The sequence below is a fragment of the Myiozetetes cayanensis genome, unplaced genomic scaffold (genome assembly GCF_022539395.1).
Source record: "Myiozetetes cayanensis isolate MyiCay16 unplaced genomic scaffold, myiCay2020 scf1, whole genome shotgun sequence".
Classification (NCBI taxonomy): domain Eukaryota; kingdom Metazoa; phylum Chordata; class Aves; order Passeriformes; family Tyrannidae; genus Myiozetetes; species Myiozetetes cayanensis.
Window position 1 is genome coordinate 71,725,789 of NW_026086604.1, and position 16,671 is coordinate 71,742,459.

Consider the following 16,671-nt stretch of genomic DNA (forward strand, 5'->3'; position numbering starts at 1 on the left):
GATAACTGCATTTCCACATACATGAATGTTTTCATAGTAAATGAGAAAAATTCCTGCTGAGAGTTAAATCAATGCATTATAGTTACACCACAGGATTAGACAGTTAGTACTTTCATCCAATTAAACCAGTTTACCATCAGGAAAGTAACAAAGGAATTGCCCTAAAAAGTAAACCAAGCTCATTGTTATCTTGAATTTTACTCATCTCTTCTAAATTTAGAAGTATTTTCTTAAATTCTTTACTCACTGCAAATAACACAAGAGAGAAAAATGGATCTTTTGAATATAACTGAAAAGTAGGATTAGCTGGAACAGAGTGGCTTGATTGAGCATTTCCTTGCTCATTGTAAATATTTAACCATATTGTTGATGAATTTTATTGTCTTACTTTTAAAAAAAAGTAGATGGAAAGATTATTTGTGTTGGTGTCACATCATTTATATCTTGCTCTGCTGTGCTCTGGTTTCTCCTAAGAGACAGAATGTCAACCAGTTTCTGCAGTGACAAAACAATACAGTTTCATTTGATTGCCACTGGTGGCATTTTTGGCTCATTTTTCATGGCTCTGTCACCCAGATTTATAAAGAACTGCTTCTCCTCATTTGGGTGTTGGTTTCAGTGGCAATTTTTCATACTTGACTTGACCAATGTGATCTTCGCTGCTGTATGCTAACGTTTGCTATGAAATGACTACCTAGGACTTAAAATATTATCTCAAATTTGACTGCAGATAGTTCTGTGAAAAGAGAAGGTTATTCCACAACCAGAGGCATTTAGATACATTTATATCACCAATCTGCTGTCATCTATAGGTTTGCTTCTGAATTGAAAAAGAAATACATACTGGGTTAATTTTCCTACCTTCCAACTCCCAGCAGCCAAGTTCTGTAGTGCCCCTGCTGCCCCCTCCAGTGTATCTGGATTTGAGCACTCAGAAAGAAGTGTGAGGTAGGGTTTGACTATTGAAGGGTGCCACAGCATCTGGATTCCTTTGGGTGGTTCTGCACAGTCTGGGAGAGGTCCTACACCATCCCACTGTTGGAAAATACAAATCAGATTGTCAGTAAGGAACAGTGAAATATACTAGAGAATTGCCTCATTGAAGCTATAACATCTATGTCTGCACATGTGAAGGCATCTGTCAATAAACAGCTGTTCTCAATTTTTGCACATCATGTTACTTCATAGAGGAACCAAATTTCCTACTCAACATTCCTTATAGATGAGCTATAACGTTGGCAGAAATCACAATGTTTTAGCTAGCAGACATAACAAAATCATTTTTCACTGCATTTATTTTTTTGGGTGGGAACAGAAGCCCAGTGAACATATCCTAAGAGGCAAATCTAGAACTTGCATGGGAAGCAGAGATTCTCCCTTTTTGCATCCTGCTTAGTTCTCTGCAATCTCTCTCTTCTCACGAGGAGAAAAACAACACAAAATGCTCCTATGGAAAACTAAATCATTCAAAGCCATGAGCCCCCCATCCCATGAAGACACACTTGTGAAAAGTCTTCCCCATTGCACAACTTCTGGCTTCTCACAGTTTGATTGCAGGAGGCATTCAGCCAGCCAGCCATACAGTCTGAGACTTCAATGCAATTGGTAGAATTACCTCTCATAAAACAGACTCTTCCTCTCTTCACATACAGAGTTTTGCCATGAAAACAACCCAAATCTGATATTCAAAACATGCAATATTAAAACCTGGATAACTAACAGGTTATTGCACAAAACCCACTCTTACCAGGAAGAAAAACTTTGTTCCAGGCAAACAGGGATTCACCTCTCCAGTGGAACATACAACACTTACACAACACTTACACACACTTCACCTAAGCGTGAAATATCTTAAAAGAATATTCATGGACTTTTTTTTTCCCTTTTAAACAAAAGTAAGATGTGTTATGTACTTTCAATAAAATTTTAAACGGGATTTCTATCTATATATTTATTGTATATTTCATTGTGCTTTGTTCAGATAAAGGGATTTAAATAATTCACGGTCCTACTGCCACTGTTAGAAACAAGCCTCAACTTTTCTATAAAATATCTTGTCTAACACCTCTGGCATGTCCAGACTGCACAATACAATAAAAATATAAATGCTTTGGGTTATATCTTATTGTGACTATGTAGATAAAAAATCTGTAACATAGCATTAAATATATACTAGACATACAAAGATAGTATAAGTCAAATTAACTCTCTTTTAGATCTGCAACAATTTAACTAGTTATGAGTCAAACAGCACAATAATATTTTCACTGGGAAAGACCTAGAATCCCTTGTTTTGAGGAAGTATCAATTATCATTTAAGATAACTTTAAAAATATACATATAGTTTAAGGTACAATCAATCAAGTCTTACCTAATAACAACTAACACAATTTTAACATGGTTTTGTGAGATTACTACCTTTGAGAAGAAAAAACACTGGTTTTTTTCTAAACTAAAGCAGAAGAAACACCAAGTGGAAAGCCACTGGGACCATTTCATACACATGAGTAGTTACTGAAATCAGAAAGCTGCTCAGGTATGAAACACACTACACTGGACAAATGTTACCATAGTTTAAAGAACTGGCATAGCAATACCCAGTGATGGTTGAGAAACTAGAGGACAAATGTCTTCTGGAGAAACAATGCCTTTAAATGATACTATTATAGGGCTGTGCCTTTGAAATTTTTAATACATTTCTGCCTTTAAACCAATAAGTTGTTTTCACTGTATGTGACTCAGTTCTCCTTTTTCCTCCTTATAAATCATCAGCCTTGCCAGAAATGAGTTCTCTTCAGCTCATAAAAAATACATTAAAGCCTGCTTCTTATTTTAACTCTCAGAATTCAATCATTTGCACTGTCAGATTTTTTTTTTGGAAAACAAATGAGAAACATATCTTACAGGTCAAATCTGACCTCAAACCAGGTTTAGGCTTTGTACCTTAGTAAGTCCACTAATGAAAAGATTTGCGATGTCCAAGGGCACCAATTCAGGTCTTCACTCATTACATTACTATTTGCATGAATTATGGACTTATTCTGCACCTGAAGAGTGTTTGCACAGGGTATTTACTATATTATTTGAAGGACAAAGTACATAAAGTGCAGATACACCCAGTACCTTTTTTGTACATATGTGGGTGTTTTTTTGTTTTTAAGCTCACATATTTACAGTCTTATAATCCCATGGACTACTTAGAATCAGCTGATATAAATAGAGCTGCATATATATGTTCATGCTGTGCTGCTACATATACAGCATTAGAAATGATCTAGCAGATAAATTAATATTTAATGTTGTTTTGCCATTCTGCCCAGTAATGAGAAAACATTAAAAAAAACAAGTGAGACAAATTACTGCATTTCCCTCCCCTTCTTGCAACTCACTTTTAGCATGATTGCATTAATTTATCACCAGCTGTGAGGGAAGATCTTTTTCTCAAGACACTGTGATGCCTCAGGGTCCATGTAATAATGATGAAAATCTTCAGTACCACACATGCATGTGCAGCAAAGGCATAGGAAATTCAGTGACATTGGAAGATGTCCAGCACTGTTCTTCAGATGTGGGGTGTGTGCCCAGAGCAGCTGAGTGGCATGCACAGGGAGGATGTCACTGCCAACCATGCTGTGCTGGTTTTGGCTGTGGTAGAGTTCATTATCTTCACAGTAGTCGGTATGGGAGTATGTTTTGGATTTGGGCTGGAAACAGTGTTGATTACTCAGGGATGTTTTAGTAACTGCTGATTAATGCTGACACAGCGTCAAGGCCTTTTCTGCTCCTCACCCCATTCCATCAGTGAGAAGGCTGGGGGTGCACAAAATGCTGGGAAGGGACACAGTCAGGACAGGTGACTCCAACTGACCAAAGGGATATTCCATACCATATGGTGTCATGCTCAGAATATAAACTGGAGGAAGAAGAAGGAAGGGAGGACATTTGGAGTGATGGCCTTTGTCCTCCCAAGTCACCATTCCATGCGATGGAGCCCTGCTTTGCTGGGGATGTGACTGCCTGTGGGAAGCGATGAATGAACTCCTTCCTTTGCTTTGCTTGCCTGTGTGCCTTTTGCTTTCCCCATTAAACTTCCTTTATCTCAACCTCCAAGTTTTCTCACTTTTATGCTTCTGATCCTCTTTCCCATCCCACTGGGTGAGAGTGAGCGAGTGGTTGTGTGGGCTTAGTTGCCGGCTGGTGTTAAATCATGACACCTGCATAACAAACCTGCTGCTCCTGTGGCAGCCTCTTCATTGAAGGGCTTAATGGCTTCTGGTACCTTTTATGTAGCTGAGACAAGTGCCTGCAGCTGTACATCCCAACTGTTGCAGGGCACGTAGAGCTGAGATAGGTCAGAAAAAAAAGCTATTGCAAAGGAGGTTTCCATGATCTTCATCCATTTATTTTGTATTTTATAAATACAAACATCAATTGCCTGAGCAAAAAAAAAGTTTTCCTCAAACTGGTATTAGACTCCATCTGAAATGGGGGCTAAGGCATGGCAGTAGTTGCTTTGCAGTTCACATCGCTCAATATTAACGAACTGAGGCAGCGTGCTGAACAAGTACTCAGTAAATTACTGGAACAGTTACTGTATTGTTGCAGACCAACAGGAATGATCAGTAAGGTCTATTTGAGACAGACTGGGGCTGTGGTAGGAGAATGAGAACAACTACATGCAATTACTCTTCGTAGCTTATGCTAAAGAGGAAAAAAAAGTCATACAAAAATATTCCTTCCAGGCTTCCCTTCGTCAGCTGAAATTACACACATATATTGTCGCTGAAGCTGACAAACTGTTTGTTACGTGGGTGAGATACAAATCGCTCATTTCCTGAGACTGGTGCAAAGAAAGGATGAAAGTCAAGAAAAATAAAAGGACAAATACCAAGATCTTTTAAGTACAACAGACTTTTAAGAGTAAGAGTACTTTAATGAAATTTTCAAAGTTTTCATATTACGAAGGAACTTTGAGAGAAGAAAAAGATAACTCGTAGAGATGCTCTCCTGTGCCACACAAAAGACTATCTACCACCACCTTTCTCATTTTAATGAAAGCAAATCCATATAGTGCAATTGTACTGAATACCAGGGAAGGCTTCAACTCTGTAAGAGGACACTCTCAAAATTTTACTTTTTATACTAACAATCTCCAGGTGGTGGGGTTTACTGTTACCACAGGTATCATAGGTACAATAGGTTTTCCTATGATAACAAAATGACAATATTTAATTTTAATGTATTAAATACGAATACTCCCTTTCCCCAGCTTGTGCAAAAATACCACTACTCAAAAAAGAAAGTCTAGGAAAAAATTAAAACAAAATCTAGCAAGGTCTAAAGCCATCCAGACCTCTCTCCAATGGTTCTAGACATTTGAGATAGTTTGGTAACGCTCTGTATACCAGCAGTGGCAAAATTCGTATCAGCAATTACAGGGTGCTCATTAAAACCATTTTTGAAATGCCAAAGACTTTTAAACTAAGAGGACACTTATATCTCACCCTGCATTTCTTATTGGCTGTGACAGTGTATGCCAGATATCCCTAGACATGTCAGTACCATAACCTCTTTTGGAAAGCAAGAGATGCATTGACCAATGCCATCAAGAGCAGAAATCAAAAATTTAGCAACAGAAATTCATCAAAATCACAGAATTTGCTTTCAGGGACAATGAGAATCCATGCCACTATTCACATCAGGTCAAACTTCAGTTTAGACATCCAGGCCTAAATAAAGATGGTGAATATAAAGGAAGGTGTCAACTGACACAGGGACTACAAGAATATGGTGGGAGAGGACATGACTTAGTGCATAAATAATGGTACCCTCCCCAGTTTGATGAAACAATATTTACAATTATGGGAAAGGTGGTTGGAATGCTTTCAAAACATTTCAATGTATTGAATCATTATTACTAGTCTCAATACTAATAAATCTGAATTGTACTTTAGATTATATATTACATTCTTAAAATAATTGTCAATGCCTTTAATCAACTTTTTGATGTTATTACGCTTAGCTGAGAAAAAAAATTTATTGAATTTGTGCATTTTGTCTTTGCTTAAAACCAGAACCCTCCCAAGTAAAGCAGGATGAAGTTGAAAACAGTCCTTAGCATGTCACTACATCCCCTTCTCCTCATAACCTCTCCTCTCCATAGGAAGCTGATGCTGACTGGCTTTGCAGTATATTCCACAAAATGACAAATACAAATTATATGTAATAACCCCGTAGTTTTGACTTTGAAAACAAACTGGTCATATATGATATCGAGAGGCTGACAGAGTATATGTGAAGATATTGTGTGTAGGCAAGTGTATGCTGTGTAGGCAAGCAAGAAAGCAGAAATCATGTCAAGAAGCTCTGTAAAGAGCTGTTCAGGATAGTTGATTCTTGCTGCTCAACACTTGGTGTAACATCTTGCGCAAGATAAAGAAGAAACAAGTAGAAATAATATACTCTTTCTGAGCAAGAGCATACTGGCAACACAGCCTTTCATCCCTATTCTCGTTCAGATCATTAGTTAAACCCAGGAGTCACCACCATATCTCTGTTTCTGTGCTTATTAGTTTGGTATGGCTTTGTAGGAGCATTGAAGTACATTTGGTAAAATAGTGGTCTCATCACATGAAAAGACATATCTGACAGGTTTATTTTTTATTCTTTTTGAAATACTATTGCCTTAAACCTGCTATTTCATCTGGATAGAAAAATTTATAGGCCATTTAGCAAGCATGCTAAAGAGGTGTGCCAGTCAATTCATAATGATATATAACTTGAAATGTTGCTGTTATACCTTAAGGCTCCTGACAGAAGGTGAAAAAGAAGGTCAGGCTCATTTCAAATGTGTCACTTCCAATCAAAAACAGACTTTGGGCTAGATTCTGGTTTGACAAGAATGATCACAGATGGGGAACTTGAGAGGAGCATGAAGCCAAAAAGTCAGCCTGTTTTTCTTAGGGAAGAAAGGAAAATAAATAAAGTAGTGCCACACATATACATAATGGGCTGGATAGCAAGAAATAAAAGAAGGAATAATGACAAGTCCCTGGTTTTTTTTACTGAAATTAGACCATATGCCTTATTTTCCCTAACTGTTTTTTATCATAATTCTTGTTTCTAGCACAGCTTGAAGCATAAACCTGTTGGTAAGCAGTGAGCATACCAACAGCAGGAACAAAATTTTCAGCAGTGGAAAAATCAGTTTCCATCTGATTTTTCAATATAAGGCAGACAGGTTGATGTCTACAAGCTCCTAGTCAGAAATGAAGGCCTTTACAGCAGGAGAGCTTATTGGGGTGAGGGTTCAGTAAGAGCTGGTCACAGGTAAGCAGCAGAGAGAAACTAATGAACAACATTTACAGCTGAGAATTACAAGTCCTAGAGGTCTGAGACAGAAATAAAGTCAGGTGAGTCTCACTTATTTTTTCTGAGGCTTTAACAGAAGTTTTGCTTTCTGTTTTTCCATAATTAAAACCAATGCTATATCTAGCTTTTATTGCAAATCTTTAAAACGTTTGGGTCTCTTCTAGCATTCAATTTGTGTGACAAAGCAGATGCCTCAGGAACCTTTCTGAGCTCTGGTAAACCACTGAAGAGAGGAATAACTGTGGGTTCTTTTAGCACCACCCACCTTTATCATGAAATGAGGAGAATGTTTGTTTCCTATGATCCTAAGGGAACTCCTTAAATAAAGTAATTTGAAAGGTGACTTAACTACGATCTGAACAAAGACAAATCTCTTACTTGATTTCAAGATGTAGGGAAGTTGCCATTAGTATAGACAACTGATGTCACTAATAAAAAATAAATTCCAGTTTGTTATTGAAAGGCCTCTGAAAGAAGCCACATTTTATACTACCACTCAGTTCTGTTCTTCTCTTCAAGTTACTTATCTGTGACTGAAACATAACCTAGAAAAATTGATATAATTTTTTCCTAAATCATAAAACTAAGAAATTAACATTTACTTTCATTATATAGAAAGCCACTGAGAAAGTGACTTAAATGTCAAGTTTCTCCTGTTTTATGGTTTAAGAAACATACTCCCTAGCTGTGTAAGGGATTTTCTTTTAAGTATGGAAAACTGCAGCTTCATCCACATCCTTTGTGTAGATTGATACATCTGGTATTATTATCCATTTACAGTAGTTTTGCTACTAGTAGTGTTGGACACTTTTATCTAAAAATTAAAATAATAATAAATAATAATAATGGCCAGTCTTCGCGAGCGAAGATCCGGGGAAGGTCTTTCCACCTTCCAGCCTGCGCATTGGATTTTTTAGGTGAGACACAGTGTGCGCGGAACTGAGCCCACCCTTTAATCCTAAGGTTCATCTGCCGGGGCCAAGCGAGCTTGGACAGTGGCAGCGAGGTCCTTAGGACGTAGGTGGGTTGCCTTTAAGGGCTAACGAGCCCCACCTACCCGGGAGTGGCCCTGACCCGGAATCGAACCCGGGTCTCCGCGGTGATAGCGCGGTGCCTTTACCCCCTAGACCACCAGGGGCTCCTCTAAAAATTAAAAGAAACCCCCACAAATGTATAAATTAAAGGAGTTCAAGAAAATACACACTTGAGAAACTAAGCAACAGCACTAATGTAATAGGAAAATTTCAAAACTGCATTCACTAAAATCTGAACATTCTTTTCCCCTCAGTTTTGTAAACATTATCTTCTGAGAAAAAATGAAACAGCAATTTTGTTATTCAAAATCTCCATGCACTGCCAAAACAGGAACAATACCTCTACCTTCAACACATACTTTCTGGGGATATAAAATATAGCAACAACTGGACACTACTCCCCTGAGGTCTCACAACTCAGAGATGTATCTGTGCCCTGTCCTTTGCCTAACAGAAAGGTAAAACTCTCAAATATTAAAGGAATCACACAGGTCAATGACTGAAGTTTTAACCTTGGGCTGAACTCCATTTCGTGTATCAACAAGTGACAATAATAATGAGCCCAATTTTCTGACAGGTATCTAGGTTTGTATTTTCTGGTGTGAATGATCTGCTAAAAGCAGCCTGAAGCTCAGTGCCCTCTCTTCATGGGCATCTGCGTAACTGATTACTATAATATCTTTCTTGTCTTTTATTTCTCTGAATTTTCCTTTCACAGATCCCAAATCCATGGTAGTGTGTAGAGCCTCCAGTGTTTCAGATGTTGTAAATCATTGCATTTGATGAAGATTCCATAGGCATTCCTTCATTATTTACATGTAAAACATTGTCCATCATGAGCGTGATCTTCAGAACTGTAAGATATTCCAGAGTGCAAAAGCTTTGCTGCTGAGACACTTAAAGGAATGAACACTCTAAAAATAGCATCCCAAGGGGAGCACGAGATCTGTTCTGAGGGACAGAATAAGCAGCAGGTAGCAGCTTAAGCACTGCAGTTGAAAAGAGATTATGAAAGGCATTACTTGGAAATATTTAAAAGTCTTGAAGAAAAACAATGAGACTACTGATAGGTACATGTGCAATACACAGGGCTGCAGTCAGCACATAGGGAGACAATGTATGGTGAAAGGATATGGGAAAATAATCCTCCTGCAGGAAGTTTTGAGGAGCTTAGTGTAGATGGGTGAATTTTAACTAAACTGAGGAAATCAATGTGATCCCGTTGTTAGGGACTTTTGCCTGGAAAAAAAAAATCCCTCAAACCAGCCAAGAATACTGATTTTTCTTGACACATAGAGAAATAGTAAACAGGGTATTCCTGCCTGCAACACAGCCCAGAAGATAATAATGTGCGTTTCCAGTTATTCCTATTTTTCAGTAGTATGAATCTACAGGTGGTGCTGAAAAATCTCAAGACAGTGACAGAGCAAAGAAGAAGAAAGAACACTTTTTTTACACAATTGGACAAGGTGGTTTCCATAAAAAAAGTTTCTGAATACACTTGTGTACTTATTTTTGCAAAATAAATGGTCAAAAAGCCTCTGTTTACGCTTACCACAGTTTGAGTTGCTCTATGCTATTAATATAAATGCACAGTTACTTGAGAAACATTATTTTTCTTTTCCACTTTTGATGGTAACTTGGGAGAGCTGTTTCTCGCATGGTGACTTCACTGCTATCGTTTTTAGTGGCATTCTAGTTAACTTGATAATATATTAACTTGATAATATCCTTCAAAACATTTGGTATGGTCAACAACAGTCAAGAATCATGTATAAGGCTCACAAGGCCCCCTTAAAATTCCTAAACTAAGTAAAATCCACATGTGAGGACTTGCATAAGGCAAGATGAAGGAGGCTGTCCAGATTTAAAAGAAATTACATGAAGGCAGAAAACATAATTAGGAAAAATATTTGTAATATTTGTAAGGCAAAGCAATCCTTTGAACCGTGAAATCAGTTCTGGAATTGATGTCTTTGCCACAGAAAAGCCAACTAATCATAAACCTGAAAATACGTGCATAGTTTTACTTCTCTTTGGTTTTTAAAAATTATATAAAACTCTTCAATTAGAGAAACACAAACAGCTCTGAAGAGACCTTTACCATGCTGTGTGCTGATAATGACCGCTCATATAATAATGGCCAGTCTTCGCGAGCGAAGATCCGGGGAAGGTCTTTACACCTTCCAGCCTGCGCATTGGATTTTTTAGGTGAGACACAGTGTGTGCGGAACTGAGCCCACCCTTTAATCCTAAGGTTCATCTGCCGGGGCCAAGCGAGCTTGGACGGTGGCAGCGAGGTCCTTAGGACGTAGGTGGGTTGCCTTTAAGGGCTAACGAGCTCCACCTGCCCGGGAGTGGCCCTGACCGGGAATCGAACCCGGGTCTTGGCGGTGACAGCGCCGCGCCTTTACCACTAGACCACCAGGGGCTCCAATGACCGCTCATAGGAACAGACAAAAGATATGTAAGAGCAGGCAGAAGAATGTACATTGGTAATCAACCAAAAAAGCTTAGTTCTTTGGCCTGGAAGAGGAGAAAGATCTTTTACAGGGATCCTTTTAAGTAAAGAGAAGCCTGAGAGGAACATTGAAACAGTCAGTTGTACAGAGTTAAAAGTATGAACCTAAAACCCAAAAGTCACAGAAGAAATATAAAAGGAAGACTTACAAAAGACTTTGCATAGTATGTGTGTGCATACGTTCATAAACAGAGCATCAAGGAGCAAGACAAGTTGCAGTGTGACTCATTCATATCCAGACATGCTATTTTTTGTTCCTGCACTTTGAATAACTGCAAGCATAGCGTGTGAGAACTGTTAATTCAGGAACACGGATGATGACTGCTTTATGGAGTAAAATTAGTTTGCTTTAGCATTTTTAATCTCACTGCAGCCTAATACAGGAATCCAAACAAAAGTCCATAATAAATGCAAGTTATCTGATGACAGAAGTGTTTAACTAGAACAGTGGGGGAAATTAAAGTCTTACTAGTCAGGAGTGTTGCATTTTTCAGTAACCAAATTTTAGCTTGTTAACATTCCTATAACTTTTCCACATTAACAAAATTTGGCATTATGAACTCAGGAATATTTTTCAGTACCAGTTTACATAATTTATTCAAATACCCAGTGTACCTAATTGCTTACTCAAATACATATTCTCTTTGAGCAATCTGAAACAGAAATAAATTAAAATGCAAAAAAGTGACTAAGTGTAGGAAGAGATGGAAAATTGCCTGCTGCCAGCACAGGCCACCTAGAAAAGCTCATAAAGCAGTAGCCATTCTCACTGCTATTTAGTGTGTGTACTGACACAGTGTCTTTCTCTGCAACATAACTGTCAGCATTCCCCAAATTCTGAGTTCTTAATGGGAAAAAATGGAGAAAAATACACTTTGAAAATCAACCCACCCAAAATAATAATCGACAGCACCTCAAATAACTTGAGGAAACGATCAAGGCTCCTTTTCAATCTTTGTTTGGTAACAATATTAAATACCTCAAAATATAGCTTTTTTTAACATTCAATCATATTGCTTGATTCAATCTTGTACAGTTTTCTTCCAACACATATCTAGGCACAGTCCAAGACTAACTTTGAAGCAAATAAGTATACAAATATAAGACTGATGTTTGCTTGCATCAAGGCCTTTCTACACATAAGTGGCTATGTGGAAGTACAGTGTAAAATATATGCAGATTACACTTTTCATTATAAATGGCTTTCTTTAATAGTGCATTTTACAGTACTTATGGTGTTCACAGTGTACTCATGACTACGGTTTCCAGGTGCACCACATAATGTACAACTTTCTCAGGCAAACATAATTCATTACTCCAGAGCCATATTCCACTTTAAGCTCTCAGCTAATTAACAAAGGCAACAGTTTGGTATATTATGCATCATGCACTTTATTTCTAATACAGTGGATTAATTATTTATATTTTAAATGATGGGCACTTCAACCACTCACAACACAGCTGCAAGTAACTTTCATTACCTGATCTTGTGATTTCTTTTTCTTCTTCTTCTTCCCCCAGCACCCTGAACTCTCTGTGTCTTTTCCATTGGCATCACCACAGAGTAATCCGTCAAGTTCATCTGTTCCCATCTGCTGTCCCTGAGATGTTTCTGCAGCTAGCCTGTATGAGAGGTTCCTCAAAATGCACACACAGTTTTCAACGGTCTGAAAAGTATGACAAAAAGAAAAATACAGAAAACAAAACCAGAAAAAAGTTAAAATCCTTCCCTTGCTCACTTTGTATACAAAGTACAAGGAATTTCATCTATCTTTGCACATAACATTTTCCCAGCACAATTATGAGTGCCTCCCGGCTTAAGATATTTAGAAATTTTTATGGTAGCAAATCAGTAGGCTGGATAATATTTTTCTGGGTGGTATTTTTATTTTCATTCAGAATTTCACAGTGGAGTCCCATGTGAAACAGATGTTGAGGTAAAAAGCAATCAAGAGAATCTGAACACTCAGAATGTCAGCAAACTCCCACCTCAGTGAACAGAAAGTGCTACAAACAGAAAATGGCAATAGGTTCTGTCTTTAGTTTTATACTTTTAAAACCAGAAATAACCTTTTTTCTGCAGAAATTCTATGTAAATTACTAGAAAAATGGGATCTGAGTTCCATTTTACAAGTACTTGTAGCATGAACAGATGATGTTTCTCGAGTCCAGAAGTAAAACCAGAAATTTGAGAGTCTTATTGCTTTACTGCTTCTAGCAGATAGATACCTTGTGCACAGCCTTTCCCTTTCATCCATTTTTCCCCCTAATAGGTTATGCCTTCTATGGAAGATGCAAGCAGGAATCCATAAATGGATGAGATGCACTGGAGGAAAATTCACTTATAATTCAAAATAATTTCTGCAAGTCTAAAAGAAGTTCAGTTTAGACTTGAAACCTACTCATTTAGTTGGTTCAATTTGGGTTTGATTATCCCTAATAAGAGGGATATGAGCTTAATTTTCTGGAGGCAGGGAAAGCATGGTTAAAAAAGCCATTCTCTATCTATCTATATTTATTTCAACTGTTTCTAATGCTCCCCGGACATAAAAAGCAATAGTCACTACATCCCAGCACTGCTGCTCCATTAACCCAGAATGGAATAACTGTGAGGCTTTCAGCTCTATCGTATTCTGCCATATTTTCCATTGAGGCAAAAAGATGGGGCTTCGTTTACTTTAATATACTGTATGAGCTTCTGCCAGGTATGCACACATTTTTTGTGATGACACTAAGTTCCAGAGACAATATCTAATTCAGATTCACTTATGTAGGAATATTTATTCATCTATTTTTTAACATAGATGAAATTTCACAACACACTTGTACGAATTTGAAAACTCTGGTCAAATACGTAAACACATGTAAAAAATACATATGTGCATGTGTGTGTGTGTCGAAAGTGTTCTTAGAGCACCTTTCAGGGCTGAAAGCTTTCCAGACATCACAGTGACCATAAATATTTTAAAACATTTGCTGCCTTTTTGACTTTTCTTTAACATACTCATACGTGAATTTTCTTCAGTTTTGCCACAATATGCTTAAGTTGAAGCTTTGCATTTGTTGATTAGAATTCTAAACTTTAATTTTTCTTTTTAAAAATAACAGGTTTTGCATTTAAAATTCTTATTTTGTGGAAAACATAAGCTGAGTCCATCAGGAGGACAATTTTACCTCAAACTAAAACTGGTAAGCAAACTTCTAAGGCTCAAATGCAATCAACACCTTTTCACTAAGGTGAACCCTACAAACCAAGAAAGCTGTTTCTAACCACACAGGTGGCAGATTTCACTCCTTCTTCACTTGTACCTTTGAACTTTTTCCTTGTGCTTCTCATTACATTAGAGACTAATGGGTTGTGGGAATTTTTGGGGTGCTTTTTGTCTATTAAAAACCCCAAAGGCATACTGCTAGCCCAGCACCTCTCTTAATTCCTCTCTCTGTCCCCTGAATTCACAAGCAATTTTCACCTGTTTGATTCAGGTTAGTGACCAGAGATTTCTGAGGATTGTCCCTCTTGAATCTATAAACCCACAGAGGTCCACGTACAACTCTGTGAAGGATCGTTTGGAAATACAAACCCAGTGGACTTTAAAACCTTGCTGCATAAAAGACTGCTCTCCTGCAATTCCTAGGGATTTGCAAATGGACCAAGGTTGCCCTAGAGCAGCAACTGTAATTAATTTAGCACCGTATACTGAAAGCAAAAGAAACTAGCCTTTCTCTTCCTCTCTGTAATACCTTAATGTATTACAAATCTTCAGTTTGTAAATGCTTGGAGTCTTTTTAATTAGGCAGTATCTTTCACCTTTGGAGAAGCTTGTTCATAACGGAGTACTTTCAGAGAAGTAAAGTTGACATAATGAGGGATCTTAACACAGTTGCTATTGAAAGCATTCATTGATCCTCTTCGGAGAAGAAATAATGTTTGCTTTACTGCAAAACTGCCTATTAATGGGCAATTTTTTTTTCTTGTTTGCTTTCTAAGCCTACTTCACTGTTATTAGCTCTGTACTACTAAAAAATCAATTTTAAGGTAAAACTGGCAGAGCAATGTAAGGACCTTCACGTGGAATATGACATATTTGCTCTTCTTAAACCACTATCATATTTTCTACTTCAATAATTCAGTTGAGAGGATGACATGCTTACCTGTGCACGCTCTGCAGGTATACACAAATACAATGCTTAGCACACTAAAATACACAGATCAGCAGAAGGAAGAAGAAAAGATGGGCTATATTATGCCTTGCTAAGTCATCCTTCACGATGCATTTAAAAAAAAAAAAAGGGTACAAAAATCTGTCACTTTATAGTTCCCATGTACCTGAACACCTGTATTTGCTCCTGAAAAGACAAAGATGACAAACCTTACTATCAATTTCACTGCTCCCCAGAGCAGACTGGATCACATACAGCAATGCATCTGTCAGGCCATCACACTCCCTCATTCTTCTGCGGGCCTCCTCTCCAGCAGAGCTGACATTCCTGCAAGGCAACAGCAAGGGTCACCATCTCCACATCTGTCCTGCCCGCTGCCCCGCCCGAAACCTTCTCACAGTTAACATACAGATAAAACATATGTTTTCTTTTCTCCTTTCATCATTTCAGAGCTGTGAATAATGGAGACAGCTGCAAATGAGCTCAGGAAATGTAATGCAGAGGGGAACAAATGGAAGACATCAGGTCCTCCACAGGACAGGGCTGAGTAGCCAAGCAGCATGCGCCCACCTACATTGGAAGACTCACAGCCCACTAAAATTTGGAGAAGGGCTGATAATTTTTTTCTTTCTTGTAGGTTTTATAGTACTGAGAAAGCTTTTTTAAAATGTGCATATGTATATATAAATCAGGGTTTTAAAAGTCTAGAGGTTTTGCCAAAGGTATCTCGTAGGAATTGAAGAGCCCAGTATTTAGGGCTCCTAATCTGAGAGAAAAATATTATCAAAGTATAATATAAACCACCTGGTGTTACTTGCCTCTCATTTTATATGGGTACTTCCTTTTTTCTCTCATTTTGAGAGAACATTATTTCCTCAATCTTATCTTTACGTAGTTACAAGTTTTTTACATTGCAAAACTTAAGACCTCAGACTATTACAATAATATTATAATACTTGTGTTCCTTAGACAGGCCCAATTAAAAGAAAATTTACTGCATAACATAATGTGTCATGAAGTTGAAAATACTGATACACGAAAAAACAAATATGCATGAAGGAGTATATATAAACAGAATCTATATTTGCTAACATCAAGTCTCCCTGATAACAACTGCATTCAAATTTGCATAGCAGGTTTGATTTGGAAATTGGTAAATCAGCAATCTCAGCAATGGGGTAAAACCTTTCACATAGTCTCCTTCAGCAGAGGATGACAACTCTTTGCTGAGATGGCTTATCTGTAGCTCCTCTCTCCCCACTACTGAAATTTATACAAAGAAAGAAAATAACAGAGTGTACACTCCAGTCCAATGTATTTAATGCCAGTGTATGGAAATGGAAGGGAGACACTGGCCCTTGGATTTGGGAAGAAGGCAAGGTACTTTCTACCTCTTCTGTAATTTTCAATTGCCTTTGCATTAAAAACGGAAAAAGGATATCGACCCCTGGGAGGGGAGGAATGAATTTCAGATGAAGGAATTTGAGAGAAAGGAATAGTTTCCTTTCAATTCTTTCTCTGCTCTACCTACTTCATTCTGTTCTGCCTCCTTATCATCTAAAAAAAAAAAGACCATTTCCATTC

The 16,671-nt window shown here is 37.8% G+C and overlaps 1 protein-coding gene across 10 annotated transcripts in view; it reads right to left on the reverse strand.

Annotated features, from left to right (window-relative positions):
* Window positions 1–16,671, reverse strand: part of CTNND2 (catenin delta 2) — a 629,651-nt gene that overhangs the window by 83,856 nt on the left and 529,124 nt on the right. For all 10 annotated transcript variants that reach the window (XM_050328005.1, XM_050328001.1, XM_050328022.1 and 7 more), the window contains 3 exons: window positions 15,297–15,414; window positions 12,408–12,593; window positions 862–1,035 (listed from right to left, as the gene is read on the reverse strand). In XM_050328005.1, the coding sequence (XP_050183962.1) occupies window positions 862–1,035; window positions 12,408–12,593; window positions 15,297–15,414 (478 nt within the window). The remainder of the gene's footprint in view (window positions 1–861; window positions 1,036–12,407; window positions 12,594–15,296; window positions 15,415–16,671) is intronic.